The following is a 16,640-nucleotide window of genomic DNA, read 5'->3' as shown; positions in this document are numbered from 1 at the left end:
CCTGGGTAATGAAAGGAATGAACAACGAAGCACTAGTTGGGAGCTGTTCTGGGCTGGTCTCACTGACAGCAGCATTGTGACTGACAGATGATCCTCTTATTGAGATTCAGCCAGGTCCTCACAAGATTCAAATTAATTGGGTTGTCTAGTTTCTCTGTGTCAAGGATATCACAACTCAGAACAATAGTTACATACTGTCTCTTTTATTTTGAGGGCTTATCGAATTAGAGACTGCCTGGGTTCAAATCTCCACTTTGCCATTTATTAGCCATGTGAACTCAGGCAAGCTAATTCATCCCTCTCTGTCTCTATTTCCTTATCTGTGAAATGGGAGAAAGATAGCACCTACCTCTTTAAATTGTTGTGCAGGTTGAATGAGTTAATACACATGAAGAAGTTAGAATAGTATAGTGTATAGTATAGTGTCACAGGACTATAGTGCTTTAGAACAGTGTAGTATTCAGCACAGAAAAAGTGCTGCTGAGTGTTAGCAAATATTAGAAAATATTCCCAGTTGTGGGATCTGTGGCATGTCCTCTTGGGTGTATAGCAGTCTTGGCAAGATGGTTTCATAATCTTGAAATAGGGCAATGGTGTGCTGCTAAACAATGTCAGTGGGGGAAAAAAAAGCCCTGATTGGTAATATTTGCCAATTTCCATGGTGTAAATACTCCTACCATGGCAAAGGCAGAGACTGACCATGGAGTTGGAAAGAGATGCACATAATTGACTCTCGCTAGCCAGTAACAGACAGCTCTAGCCACCCCACTGAAATAGACCATTCAGGCTGTAAGATCATTAGAGTAATTGCCAATTAGTAATTGCTCCCAAATCATAGCTATCCCTGTTTGTTTATGTGACCCAATTATTTAGGGTGGGTTCCCAGTGATAGGGATCCCAGGTTGTAGTTTATTGATCTGAGTTGGGCTAATCCATTTCCTTTCCAGAAAGGTCGGACATCACTCTTTTTCTATTAAGCCTAAAGGTTGTAGCAGAGTTATTATATAAACTTCCTACGAAAGATTTGGGATTTCTTGCTGTGAGGGTCCTGGAGTGACTTTCTTACTGACCTTCCTAAAACTTCCTTGTTAGCTGTTTTTTTTTTTTTTTTCTTTGTCCCATCCAAGCATCCCTCTAATACATCCTCTCCTTGCTAAGTTAGCCAGAATCAGTTTCTGCTTCTTATAATCCAAAGAAACCTAACTAAAATACAGTTTCAGTTGCGTCACTCATCCTTTGTTAGAATTCTTTCTCTGGGAGTTGCTCAAGGTGGTCCTCTGTTGTCTGTACCAGTACCTTCAGAGATGAGAATGAGGCAGCCTGTGCTACTGTTGGACATCTGTGACTTAGCCAGAGTTCTTCCTTTTATTGAATTGCTATCAGCCTCACCTACCTGTGACTTCATCCTTAGGTCCTAACTCAAATATTAGGACCCCCTGGAACAAGCCTTGTCTGTAGTCACGTTAGGAAATATTTGAAGGAATAATTACCATGTTCCTAAGTCGCCCAAGACATTGATTATTCCCACATTCATAGTTTCTATACATATACGTATTGCATTAGAAATCCAACAAAATGGACAATGGGAGGGGAAGCAGGTTCGCACTGGACCCTCTGGCCACCTTTAGATGTGGTTTTCCTAAAGACTGATGTTGACCAACTCAATTTCTCTTTCCTTCTATGATCACTGAGGGTCCCCAGAAGGACCTGGACTTTATGCCTGACAAGGCTTATTTGTGAAATTAAAGATTATTCTCCACATATCCTACAGATACGATATCTGAAACAGACTTTCCTGTTGTCAAAGGGATGGTCACTTAGTAATCACAATTTGAGTTCAACATGACATTTATAAGTTTGTAAGGCAGACTGCTTGGAAGCCTCAGCAATATTTAGGGAAATGTCAAGCACTTTTCAAAAGGAAAGACAAGCGCCCATCTATGTAGAACAATGCGGGGATAAAGGGAATGCCCCAGATATTCCTCATAGATACCCTCATTAGAATAATGTTCGGCAATCAAATGAATGCTTTCTAGACTTTGGATGTCATGGACCAATAATAAGAAAAAATATTTTTGAAAACAACATAAAGCTTGATAACCTAATTAAGCTATTAAATAAGATTCTTCAGATGTTAACTACTATCATCATCATTGCATAAAAGGGTATTTTAACATCAGAAAGTAGGAAGGACATTACCTAATTTCAGAATAAAAGGCTGCTGTTACTTACAAAGCGGTTGGCAATCTTACTCCCACAATATTTGTGTCTTCATGTGTGTGTATGTGAATGAGTGTGCAGGGACTTGTATGTGCATGTGTGAGTGCGTGCATGTATGAAAACTTCGGTACGAGCCAGTACCAGTCTTTGGGTTGGCACTTAGGAATTACTTAGTTTGGCCACACTTTTCCTTGGTGGTACCCTAACATTCCTGGAAGTTGTGCAGCTGGAAATAAGCATAAATAAGCAAGAGAGAAATAATTTTAAATGGCCGAATCCTCTTAGTGTTTCCTCAAAGACTTACCACCATCTGGAAGCCTCTCTTTCCCTTCAGAGCCCTTCCAGTCCAGCCTTCCTTCATACTCAGCTGTCACCCCTGCCCTCTCTGAAGGCTACCCCCCATCATCCCAGACCAAAGGGACATTCCTTACTTCCTACAATCAAGCATTTTAGCAAAATAACCAAGTCATACAGACTTGGATTCAAATTCCAGTTCCACCATTTAAAAGCAATGTGGGGGCTTCCCTGGTGGTGCAGTGGTTAAGAATCCACCTGCCAATGCAGGGGACATGGGTTCGAGCCCTGGTCCGGGATGATCCCACATGCCGCGGAGCAGCTAAGCCCGTGTGCCACAACTACTGAGCCTGCACTCCAGAGCCCGCGAGCCACAACTGCTAAAGCCCGCGTGCCACAACTACGGAAACCCGTGCGCCTAGAGCCCATGCTCCACAGCAAGAGAAGCCACCGCAGTGAGAAGCCCGCACACCACAACGAAGAGTAGCCCCTGCTCGCTGCAACTAGAGAAAGCCCGCGCACAGCAACGAAGACCCAACTCAGCCAAAAATAAATAAATTAAAAAAATAAATTTATAAAAAAAAAAATAATGTGACTTTGGGCAATCTACTTAAAACTTACTCAGTGTACTCAACTTTACAATAGGAATAATAATTAATGACATTTTCCTTGGAGGATAATTTGAGAGGATGAAATGAAATAATGTACTTTACTTATGCCTTGTATATCATACAGCAAACACAGTGATAACTATTAATAATCATTTATCCTTCATCCTAACAATGGAGTCATTCATTAATCAACTATTATTTATCTTTTGTGATTTGAGTTTTCATATGCATTTGCTTTCTTTACCAGAAGCATTTGCAAGCCTTATCCCTTGCTGATCCCTCTTAGCACTTAGCATAGTTTTTTTGTCTGTAGTAAATTCTTTTCAGATATAGATGGAGATTAAGACACTGGCTGACAACATTAGACTGCTCTCTTATGCCACTACCCAGGAGTGTGTTGCCATTCTCAAAGGTGCTTTTTTTTATTGGGCCTCTAATCAATGAGCCTTTGGAAACCCCATTAAGAGTTCTGCAGCCCCATTCTTCTTTGAACTTCTGCCTTAGGTCCTGTGACTTGAAGTTCAAATCTAAAAGAAGGTACTCCATTGCTGCTCACTGGGGCTGGACAGCCTCAAGGCTGTCCTGGGAGATAGATGATCTGATCTCAAAGCAATCAGTCAAGAGGTCAGTATCTCAGGGAGTGGTAATTAGTGTCAGCTTGGGGTCTGGTCACCAGGATGTTTCTCACTAAGTGGTTTTCCAGGTCTGAAAGGGACTGAGCTCTGTCACCTTTCTAGGCTTCTAATCTCCCTCCTCCCCCTCTGATTTGTGTAGCAGTCTCTCTCCTATGGACTGGATTAATTGCCTCTAGTGGTTAGTCTTGGGTATGTGTGAGATTAAGAGTTGGATATTGCGTACAAGCAGCTCATGCAGCTCAATATCAAAAAGCAAACAACCCAATCCAAAAATGGGCAGAAGATCTAAAGAGACATTTCTCCAAAGAAGATACACAGATTACCAACAAACACATGAAAGGATGCTCAACATCACTAATCATTAGAGAAATGCAAATCAAAACTACAATGAGGTATCACCTCACACCAGTCAGAATGGCCATCATCAAAAAATCTAGAAACAATAAATGCTGGAGAGGGTGTGGAGAAAAGGGAACCCTCTTGCACTGTTGGTGAGAATGTAAATTGATACAGCCACTATGGAGAACAGGAAGGAAGTTCCTTAAAAAACTAAAAACAGAACTACCATATGACCCAGCAATCCCACTATTGGGCATATACCCTGAGGAAATCATAATTCAGAAAGAGTCATGTACCACAATGTTCATTGCAGCACTATTTACAATAGCCAGGACATGGAAGCAACCTAAGTGTCCATCGACAGATGAATGGATAAAGAAGATGTGGCACATATATACAATGGAATATTGCTCAGCCATAAAAAGAAATGAAATTGAGTTATTTGTAGTGAGATGATTGGACCTAGATTCTGTCATACAGAGTGAAGTAAATCAGAAAGAGAAAAACAAATACCGTATGCTAACACATATATATGGAATCTAAAAAAAAAAAAAAAAAAAAGGTTCTGATGAACCTAGGGGCAGGACAGGAATAAAGACGCAGATGTAGAGAATGGACTTGAGGACACAGGGAGGGGGAAGGGTAAGCTGAGACGAAGTGAGAGAGTAGCACTGACATATATACACTACCAAATGTAAAACAGATAGCTGGTGGGAAGCAGCTGCATCACACGGGGAGATCAGCTTGGTGCTTTGTGACCACCTAGAGGGGTGGGATAGGGAGTGTGGGAGGGAGATGCAAGAGGGAGTGGATATGGGCATATATGTATAGCTGATTCACTTTGTTATACAGCAGAAACTAACACACACTGTAAAGCAATTATACTCCAATAAAGATGTTTTAAAATAAATAAATAAATAAAAACTACCTTAACAGCAAAAAAAAAAAAAAAAAAAGAGTTGGATATTGTGGAGAGGGAAATGCCTCAACCTTTTAAATCTTTGAGAGTAGAAAGTGATAAAGAATGAAAATGGGCACCTATTATAAACAAGCAAACAAAGAAACCAGTAAAGCTGCTTTTATTATGGAAGAAAACTATTAGGTTGAACTACATGAAATTGCTGATATTTGACTGTTTCTGAGCTACAAAAAACAGTTCATATCATTCAGTCTAATAGCTATAAATATAAGATTTTGTGTTTCTATTTATTTGTTTGTTTTTGAGCTTCTGGATTGTAGCTGGATTGCACTGGATACTGAGAATGAAGAGGACCGGATGGGAGGGAGCTTTTGAATCAGCTATCCTAGTATTTGATACACGTGGGTGGAGATGCCACGTGGATTCTTATTCCCAGCCTTCAAATTGGTAAAAAGGATTCATGGATATCTTCTTTGCACGGTACTGCTGATGATCTGGTATTTTTTCCTAGTGGAAGTTGAAGGGTATTTCCTTGTGTTTTGTGGCATCATTGCAGGGTCAGCTCATCTCATGACTGTGTGGAGAGAGAGTCTCTGGGGTCTGCTGTGTGGCAAGCTCCAAGGAAGCAGGGGTTGTGCCTGTTGTGTTCGTCCTTTCATCTCTGGTACCTGGTGTGCAGTGGGCACTCATGTTGAAGGGACTGAAGAACTGGGCTCTGATCATCTGGTTGGTTTATTCTTCCTTGTGTGACCACTAAACAGCCACCCCAGAGGAACACGTTCATTTCAATTGCTTCTGGTTGGACTTCATAATTTCACATCAGTAATGTTCCTGCCTCTAGTGATCGCTCCTCCCAGAGTGGAAATTTCACTTCCATGAGCCACAGGGCCACCCATACTGTAAATCTGAGACTGCTTTCTATACCATTGTGTCTTGGGCTGGTTCCCCCCACGATTCTTTCCAGATGTGGAGTGCTTTCAGGTAGTTTACCAGACTCTTTCATTCCTCATCCGCTGTCTGGTTTCATGTTCCCTCACCCTCTGAGAAGGAGCCCTAGTAGTGTCTCACATATTGTATTCATGAATACAGAAATTTCAGGAAACTAACAGATATAAATTCTCATTATTTTTTGGACTCACTAGCTGATTTTTGCCGCTCTTTGTTCTGCATATCTTTTAAATCAGTTGCTTAGCAATGCAGTAGTTTAGGTGTGTGTGTGTTTATAGTCCTACACTTCTTTAATTTGGGCTCTGAAATGAATTTATGATCTTTGAATATGTTCTTGCATCTCTTTTTAGTCTAGAGGTTATGGTACATTGGTGAAGCCTTACCAAGAAAATGGCCCTGTGCATTTGCTTTCTCTCCCACTGACACATTCAACAAGTGGTTAGTGAGTGTCCTTTAGACAGGTTCAGTCTGTTTTCATGGAGGCATTTTAGCAATTTCTTGCCAGCATAGAACTGCGATGAATTTGGTCTCACTTCTTCCCCTTACTACGTTGAAGTGTGTATTTTTAATCTCTGTCATTTGGACTTTTAAGTTATTTCCAGAAAGACACATCCTCCTAGTTTTTAGGTAAAAAGCCCCATTGGATTTACAATCTATTTTATTCTATATGTTCTCTTAGCAAATCTATGGCAAGAACAGAAATGCTGAGACTTTCATTTGTGGGCAACTATGTGTCAGTTAAGTTACCTCTTTAAAAAAAAAAAGGTACCTAAAACGTACCTATTACCTCTTAATTGACTTCTCAGCAGGCCGAATCCCATATGGAATGATTATTTGATAATTTGATAAGTGATAATTTGATTCTAGGCTTTCATCAAGGAATGAAAAATGTGAGTGGAAAGAGGATTAGAATGTGAAATGTCCTAACTCCCTCTGCATTGCAGAGCTCTCCTATGGCTAAAGTTCATTTTTTTAAAAATAAGCACCCTTTGTGATGTCTCTTTAGAATATAGATTATAAAGGTGTAACTACTTTGGAAAAAAAGTGGAAAAGGGTAGAATTTATTGCAATGGCCACGAGATGGCAGACCTAAAATCCAGACTTCTCAAAGAGATTTACGTGCCGAATTTTATCTTTGAGGATGCTTTAAAAGTCATCAGCTTTCCAAAGGAAAACTCCTATTGGTTATCCTGAATTGTTGTTCAGTTCCGTGGCAGGCACAGCAAGGGAGAACAGATTCAAGTTGATGGGAATCTGTTTAGCCCTCCTTTTTATCACGTATCACCTTCCTGCCCCTCCTAGAAGCCTGCTTTTTACCTGGCCGCTACGGTCATCCACAGCACACATAAACATATCACTCCATGTTTCCTTCTCCCAACACAGGAGCACAACTGCCTTTTTCCTTCCCATGGATAGGAGCTCTCTCAAAGAAGCTGCTTCCAACAAATTCAATTTTTTTGTATTTCTCTCTACAAAGATCTGCTCCACAGAACCTTAATTCGATTTTCTTCAAATGTTGCATTAACGAAGTTCTGGAATGTGCCCCCTTCTGCTTATATCCCTCTTAGAGCAATGACATGACAATCTGCTTTGTTTTTCATTATAGTATAGCCTATGGGAATATTCTGTTCCATGTAAACATAAACAAAAGGAGGTTTGACTTAACACAAAAATTTCAAATTAAGAAGGGAAGTATGTAGTTCAAGATACAGGAGGGCGATTTGCTGCTCTGTGCAAAGACTCACTAACAAATCTCAGTAGCCTTAAATATAGAGTAGAGGGAAAATTAAAATATACTATCTTTTGGGATAGTTACATAATACACACATGCATACACACATATACATCTTACCAATAAGAAAAAAATAATTGATCAGTTGCCCTGGGGGCCAAGCCTTGAAGTCAACCAAAAAGTTAACGTGATGAGGCAAGTCTCTTGACAGTAACTGATCATCCATGGACAATAGGTTTAGTTTAGGTAGATGCTGGCAAAGCTCTGGCCCACAGTGAAGTCCAGATGTATTTAGTTTTCTTATTATCAATCATCAATAACCTTTCCAGGGAGTCTAGTTGGGTGTATTTTATATAGAAAGCTACCTTGGCAGAGTTAAATGCTCAACATAGAAGCCTTCTCAGCACTGAATGGTAATAACAAGAATGAATGAGCATCATAGAACATTACATTGACACAGGGTATTCGCTTGGGTCAGGGAGCCCTTTCATTTCACTTGCCCTCACTGCCTTCCAAATTTACCAATTTTTTTAAAGATTTGGTCTTTTCTTTAATGAAAGAATTTTTTGTTGTTGTTTTGAAGTTGTGTGACTTTGGTTAGATTTTGCACTTGACCTTGCCGTTTAAAAAGTCACTTTTCAGAATACTTTTCCATTTCGCACACTGCATGAATCACATCTTGCCCACCTTTGTGTGGCCTTTCCTATCAGTTCAGACGGGATGATATTGAACAGTCAGACCGGGCTGGTCTTGGATGCAACTCTTCTATGACGGACATATTCTTCTCCACATTCAAGCTCTATTTTCTCCTTTAAGTTTGTTTGCAAAACAGACATCAGCTCATGAAAGTCAAATGGGCAGCTTAACAGAAACCAATTTCAGAGGCTTCTCTGAGAGTCTGTCTTGAAAATAAGAGACCCATTGGCATATTTAGATATGTTTTCTACAAAGAGGACCCCAGTAGAAATTAATGCAAAACTTTTGAGTCTTTACATTTGGTGGTGTCTGTATTATGTAATAATAAGTAATTGCTAACATTTGCGTGGTCCTGTCCGACACTGGACAGAATCTCTACTTGCATCATCGCGTTTAATTCTTACAACAGTCTGAGAGAGTTACTGTTATCCTTCTTAGTTCATTATGAGGAAATTGAAGTTTCAGATGCATAAAGTAACTTGTGCGGGGGCACAGAAACAAAAGATATTGCTGAGATTCAAACCCAGGTATATTCAATTCCAAAACTAAGGCACTAAGTATCTTCTCTTCTAAAGGACTTCAGTGATATTTTATTTGTATGGGTAAGTTTTAAAAAATCAAAATAGACTAAGGTAATCAAAAGAAGTATTTTCTTATTTTTTCCCTCCCTCCCTCCCTCCCTCCCTCTCTCTCTCTCTCTCTCTCTCTCTCTCTCTCTCTCTCTGGATCAGGCACACAGTAGTCAATAATACTTCACACATGTCCTTGCCAGGACCTGGACAGAGGTCCCTCCCATCCCTTATTGCCTTTTTATCAATCTCCAAAGGGCTGGGAATGGAGAAAGCGATTTAGGATGAGGGCAGTACCTCTTCCTGGCACTCATCCTCCTTTGGCCTCAGGCCTTTTCCACATGGGAAAATCAGCTGGCCTCAGACTCACCAATACCCCTTTGTAGCAGGATGCCAAGAGGTGCCGACATCTTTGTATCCTGAAGCACATGATGTTGGCTCTTTAGAGCTTCCTGGACTGGTTACACTTGGAGGAGCTCAAGGATGAGGCAGCTGCCTCCCTGGGTCGCGCCCTGAGAGAGTAGTGGGGTAGAAGCCGGTGCACGGAGCAGAGAACTTCCACAAGACTCATGGTCCCTTAAGTCGTGTGCTATTAAGTTTCAAAGACAAAATTCTCTGTAATTGGAGTAAACGATTTCTTGAGGTCAGTTTTAGGTGGGCGACAGAGAGCAAACCACATTAAGGAGTCTGGGCTGCCAAAGCCTGGCCTTTACAAATCTGGTCTGTTCTTTGTCCTTGCTGAAACTCACATTGTTCAAATATATCTCACCCTGTGGGCCCACCTCATGCAAGCTGCTTCACTTTCTGCGTGGGCCTTCTGTATACACAGTACATCATTCTGCTGGTGGGTAGTGTTGATATTAATTGATATCAAAAGCCTTTTCTTTCTCAAGATGCCGTTTGAAAATACAGCTTTTAAAATTTAGGCAAATGAGCATCTATCTCCAGGGTTGATCATAGCAAACCTCACCCACCCTCACGCCAGGGGTAAGAGAGAGGCTGTTTTGAACAGGGTCTTTCGTCACCGTCTGTCTTAAGTCACCTCCTACTGAACTTATGGTTGAAGATTCAGGGTCGTGAGGGAAAGAAAACAGTAATTAACTGGGAAAAGTTGATTGAGCGGAATTTTTTCCCCCACATTATGATTAGAACATGACTGTGGGCTGAGCACCATACATAATATAGGTTTTCCCTTGAAATTATCCAAACATGTTTTAATGGAATGCCTTTTTTAAGCATCTGCTTTTGTAATTGAATGTGTTCCTAAAGATGGGTCAGCTAACTAAAGCAAGAGCCCACAGGAAAAACTGTGTTAATGCTTCTCCCCCAATCTAATTTATGACAGTTCCTAATTGGCCCGCCTCATTTACAACTCCTAAAATTAATTTTAGACCCTCTCTCAGAGCGCAAGTCATCATTAATAGAACGACAGCAACAGGGAGTGAAATAGAAATGTTTATAAAGCTCCCTTTTAAATTGACTGTGATAAGTGACGTAGGGATGTATGACCATCAGAGGATTCTGGAACTCTCTTTGTGAAGGCTAGCCACAGGCAACTCTCGAAAGAAGGCATTTATCTTGGCAGGAGATGCCCTTCAGTCCTCTTTTGTTTTATTCCCTTGAGGATTTTTTTTCGGGGTGGCTAAAACCATTTTTTTGGTGTTTTATTAGCTGTATCTTGACTACCTCCTACAAACTGAATGACAGCTTAGGGTTATTAAATGTGTTCTTGCACATATTTTTATCCATTGTTAACCCTGACTAAATGCATGCAAGGGCACAGAATCCCCCCCTTTTTTCCTCCATTGTTGCCCATATTTGTTAAAGAAATTATTCCCCTTGACGTTTGTTTAGGCTGCACTTTGATAAAATGCTGTCTATGGTCCACTTTCTTAGCTTGGCATTCAGCAGACTCTTATAGATTTATTTCTCTTTGCATTATCTTATCTTCCTTTCTAGCGTATTTGGGCTTCCTTTTCATATTTTAAGTTACGTTTTGGGGCATAGACAGATTACCTTAGTAATTGTATACTGCAGCATTGCAGTGTTCTAAAGATAATTCTGCAAGCCTTTGGCATATACTTAACCCCACTAACTATCTAAAGATGAGTATATATGTTCCTTTTTATGTTGTCTGTGAATAAATAAAACGGACAGATTAAGTGCTGAAAGTGACTTCAGGCTTATAGAAACTTTCTTCAGGTTGATGGGACAGTGACAATTTCTGAAGCAAGGTAAATCTGGCCTTGAATCTAAAAGGTGGCTTACTTGATGAGGAAATTAATGAGGATTTTTCTTTGTGTTTCCAATTTATAGCCAAATGTATATACTCTTTATACTTGAGCCTTTTTTAAAAAGATGTAGATGTAAAGGAGGCTTTACAGAAATGCAAATACTTCAGTTTTCTCAGTTTTGAAAGGCTGAGTCAAAAAAAAAAAACAAACCGAGAAACATTTAATTTAAGCTTCCTAGTTTATTTCAGTGTCTGCTATTTTCTAAAAACAGTGAAGTATTTGTTATTAAGTGCTTTAAGATGTATCAGCGCATTGGCTTATGGAAATTGTAAAAGTTTAGAAGCTAATGTAGAGCTAGCAGCTGAACTTATTCTTAGAAAAAACTTATGCTTAGTATCCCTCACCCTCAAAAAAAAACTCCTGACTTTCAAAGTAAGGTTAATGAAAATCCATAACCGTGCAGAATTAGCTCATAATGATTTAAACTATTTGTTTAAAAGTATCAGATTAATAAAAAGTTATTTTAAACTCATTTTGTAAAGATTTTTGCTTAAAAAGAAAAAACAAATGTAATGGCTCTGTCAGCCCAGAATTAAGAATTTGCTTTGCCTGGCATCCCTGTACAAATAGGTAATGGCTAGATATAACCTCAACATATTCAGAACATCTCTCCAAATATCCTAAAGTGTGAAATGTTCATATTTCTCTAGTTTTACATACTTTAAAAAAATCTTCTGCCAATTACTCTTTGATTTAAGTAGACTGGAATTACTGGAATGTAGATTTCAATCAAGGTATTTTAGAAGAAATTATCATTAGTTTAAGACCAGTATTTAAGTGAGGGTTTCCAAATATGTATAATCCTCGTTACACTAATTTTATTCAGAGTTCTATCATTATATAATACCAGTACTTATAAAACAGATTCGTTAGCCAAAAGCAAACAAACAAGCAATACAATAAAGAAAAGGTTACAAAGAACAAAATTGTTATTTTGTATGGATATGAGTATTGATGAGTGGTTTTAAATACACTTTTATAAAAATGATTTTAAATATACTTGAGGTTCAATAATTAAGAATAATTAGATTTGGGGCTATAGATAGTGACAATATCTATAGAGAATTAGGAATTAATATGTTTTTCTTTGATCAAGAGAAAACTGGGAATTATAAATTAATTTATTGGGACTTTTGATGGTATTATAAGAGGAGCAATGCATGTTAACTACATGAAAAGCCCAAGTTATACAATTGTAGGAGAAAAGGAGTTTAGAAGGGTCATTCTTTAGGTTGATGATGACTTTTAACAGTTACTGAAGCTATCTCATTCTGAATTTTGACCTGGAAGAGGAAAATGGGTTTAAAAGGGTCATGGAACATAGGAATATAAAAGTGGACATAGGGAGCCTGGTTAGGATATTACTGTAATTATCCACGTGGGAGATGATGTGGATTGTACCAGATGTGTATGTATGTGAAAATGTGTGTGTGCACCTACCTGTGTGTAAAGAATGAGAAGGACAGAGAGAACATACATACCTTGATGGGAAAATGAGGAAATTTCAGGTATGCCAAGTATTTGAAGCATGTACCTGCAGTTTATTTGGCGACTGAAAAGCTTCATTTATAATTTTTTAATGTTTACTCTTATGATATTTTGTGGGAGGGAAGGATAACACAGAAAGGTATAAGGAGAAAAAGAGTAAAAACTAGCCTATCCATTCCACCACCATTAGATAATGACTCTTAACATTTTAGTGTATTTCCCTCTCATTTTTTTTTTTCTATGCATATGGTTTTATGTTTGGGGGATATTATTGTGTGTACATTTGCAAGTCAAAAACTGTGACAATCCATAACCGTGCAGAATTAGCTCATAATGATTTAAACTATTTGTTTAAAAGTATCAGATTAATAAAAAGTTATTTTAAACTCATTTTGTAAAGATTTTTGCTTAAAAAAAAAGGGTCTGACATTTTCCCTGTTGGCATTGCTAACAGGCTAGCCTGCCTCAGTTTCATGGATGCAGGCAGAAGATCAGAGGCTTTTGGGTCAGAGGCAATGGCTTTATTGCTCAAGGTTCAGAGAATAGCATCAGCATGTTTATGTCCATACCCCTTTCCCCAAGTCCCGTGGAGGCAAGGCAGGTGGGCCAGATGAATAGCTGTATATGCAATGGGTTTCATTAAAGGAGAGCAACCCTGAGCTTAGGGAACTTGAATCTTTTATAATGGGCAGTAACATGTCTGCCTTTTGGTCTGGAAGGAGACACTATTGTACATGGCAGTAAGCATGTTTACCCTTTGATCCTAAGGGAGACACTACATCTATCTCCCAAGGCTATTCACTCTACAAACATCCTTGAAAAACTGTGAGAATAGAAGATAATATCTTTGCTCATAAAATGTGCAGAAACATGAGACTCATAGAGTCTCTCAACAAACATAAATCTTTTCATATATCATTACTTTTTTTTCATCAACATTTTAAATGGCTGCATATAGCTGTAAAGAGTGAATCGTTGGGATATAGCAAAATGTACTATCAACTTCCAATTTTCCAAATAATGATCTTTTAGGTTGTTTCCATTTTAAAAACTTGGAAATTTCTATTTGGGGCAGAGTGGCAAAAAATAATGCAATCACTTTGGGTGTGTTGTAGCTAAGTTGGAGTAGATAGCAATTGGGTTCTCCCTGATTTGAAGTCCGTGCAGCCTTTTCACCTTGGCCTTATGTGTAAGTATGCAGTGGCTATGAATGGCCAACATGTCTGTTGTCTCAAGATGTTATCCAGAGGAAGACAGGCTCTGTGAAGCTGAATATTAATGCTGTTATTTGTAGTCCAGCCTGCACTGGTTTTCTTCTGGAAAGTGGAGATATTTCCTGACATTTCTGCTGCTCACATCTGACTGAGCCTCAGACAGAAGCTCCTACTGCCTGGCATGAGCAGGGCCCAGGAAAGTCCATACAAATCTCTATAGTGGAAAGGGAAAAAAATCTGAGATCCAAATAATGACCATCTTGTCCAAACATCTGGAGAGGGCCTGGTCTGGTGATGGGGATTAAAGAAAGGCAAAACAGCATCATGACCAGGTTTTAGTCCTAGGACTTGTGTGCAAGAAAGTACCCAATATGGAGGCTTTCCTGGGTCTCTAGGGTCTTCTAAATTATCTAGAATATTGCTGAAGTGACACAAGTGGTTGAGACAAGTCCTCCTCAGAGGAAAGGAGGACTAAATGAAACATAGCAGGAGAGCCATTTCTTAGTCAATAATGGTCTCAGAAAATTCCAGGTTAAAATTTGTGACAGATGTTGACAGAAAATTGCACTGTAAAATGGGAGCAAGAAACTGTAATACTTTTCTGAGTGAGCAATGATCAGTGATTAAACAGCAGTCAAAGCATTGTAATTTTTTTTAAGTGAGAGGAAGAGTTATCCAGTGGTGTCTTCCACAGTTTTTAGAAAGTATAAAGGGAACTTACTTATTTCTTGAAGAAACATTTTTTTTTAACATCTTTATTGGAGTATAATTGCTTTACAGTGGTGTGTTAGTTTCTGCTTTATAACAAAGTGAATCAGTTATACATATACATATGTCCCCATATCTCTTCCCTCTTGCATCTCCCTCCCTCCCACCCTCCCTATCCCACCCCTCTAGGTGGTCACAAAGCACCGAGCTAATCTCCCTGTGCTATGCGGGTGCTTCCCACTAGCTATCTATTTTACATTTGGTAGTGTATATATGTCCATGCCACTCTCTCACTTTGTCCCAGCTTACCCTTCCCCCTCCCCATATCCGCAAGTCCATTCTCTAGTAGGTCTGCATCTTCATTCCCATCTTGCCCCTAGGTTTGAAGAAACATTTTTGACATCTGCTTTATGCTTAATGCTCTTCTAGAAGCTGGAGAATTGGTGGTGCACAAGACAAATGAGGTTCCAATTCATGGAGTGTCAAGTCTAGAAAACAAACAAACAATAAGTATCTTAAGATCCTTTCAAATAGTAAAGAGTTCCATGAAAAAACAGTGTAACGTGACAGGCCAGTGGCTTGGGTACAAGGTGGAAGCTGGGAAGACACTGCTAGGGATAGTGGCTGGAGAGGGCTTTTCTGAGCTGAGACATGAAGGGTGCCATTTGTGGCAAAGGTATTCCAGTCAGAGGGAATGGCAGAGGCAAAGCTTATGAGGTGAGAACAAGTGTAACATTTTCAGGGACTAGAAAAGAGATCAGGAACGAAATGTGCTAGAGGCTAGTGATTGAGGAGGGAGGAAGGGAACAAGATGACCTCAGGGAGGTGCTCAGGGCCAGTTGGTGTAACAAGTTGCAGGCATCAGTAAAGGGTCTGAATTTGAAGTTTAATGGGTGATGGAATGGACTTTTCATGCAACAGAATGGTGGAATCTGGATTTATATTGTTTTTAAAGACTACTTTGGTCTCTGTACCAGGGCGGCAAGTGGTTACCAGAGCTACACCAGTGGTTACTGGTGGTTGGGAGAAGTTTATAGGAAGGGAATGAAGGATGACTTCTAATTAGGGGGCCTGGGCTACTTAGTGGATGGTGCAGTAATTACTGAGATAAGGAAGACTGAGAAATGAGAGTGGTTTTTGGTGGAATGGCATGGGAGCGTTACTAATTTTGTTGAAAATTGAAAGGAGACCCTAGTAAATATCTCTGCATGCCTTTCTTCCAAAGAAAACCTTGCATGATAAAAATAATACTTGATATTGCAGTTGCTGCCCAATTTTGTTGAGTCATCTTGGGGTACCTGGAACCTTACCTGGCAGATGGATGGCTGGCTGGATGGATGGAAGGATTGACAGATGGATGAATGGTTGAATGACTGGATGGATAAATGGGTAGATGTCTTAGAAAGGAATGGGCAGATTGACTCCCTCCATTTCTCATATGCAGCTGTGTCTGTGAAACCATCAAAAGATGCGTGTTTCAGAGGACACAGTGTGTTGGTCTCAGGGATTCTGACCCAAACTACTTTGTACATTCTGAGAGTCAAGGAGGTAGTTTTTCTTTTTTTTTTTTTTTTTGTTTTCTTGTTTTTTGTTTTTTTGGGTAGTTTTTCTTAAACACTATCCATAGGTCCTCCCCATGAGACAACGCTTCATGGCTCATTTCAACTATAAATGCTGATTTTTTTTCACTTTATAAAAATCATCACAATAATCTTTATTTTACCAGACAGGAAGCGCTGCTGGCGGCAATCAGTGAAAAAGATGCAAACATTGCCTTGCTGGAACTGTCTGCCTCCAAAAAGAAAAAGACACAGGAAGAAGTGATGGCCCTCAAGCGGGAAAAAGATCGACTTGTGCATCAGTTAAAGCAGCAGGTGGGGCCTTTTGCACGAATGGTGTGTTTTGCTGGGTTTGGGGTTTTGAGTGCTTTCTCTGGGTTTAGCTACTCTTCATTTTGCCATGTCCATCCTGCA

At 39.6% G+C, this 16,640-nt stretch overlaps 1 protein-coding gene across 4 annotated transcripts in view; it reads left to right on the top strand.

Annotated features, from left to right (window-relative positions):
* ERC2 (ELKS/RAB6-interacting/CAST family member 2) overlaps positions 1-16,640 on the top strand; it is a 954,807-nt gene that overhangs the window by 700,262 nt on the left and 237,905 nt on the right. For all 4 annotated transcript variants that reach the window (XM_082414434.1, XM_082414435.1, XM_082414436.1 and 1 more), the window contains one exon: positions 16,394-16,541. In XM_082414434.1, coding sequence (XP_082270560.1) covers positions 16,394-16,541 — 148 coding nt within the window. The remainder of the gene's footprint in view (positions 1-16,393; positions 16,542-16,640) is intronic.

Source organism: Balaenoptera physalus (genome assembly GCF_965194825.1).
Source record: "Balaenoptera physalus genome assembly, chromosome: 11".
Lineage (NCBI taxonomy): Eukaryota > Metazoa > Chordata > Mammalia > Artiodactyla > Balaenopteridae > Balaenoptera > Balaenoptera physalus.
Note: the sequence above shows the minus strand (reverse complement) of the source record. Positions and strands in the feature narration are given on the sequence as shown.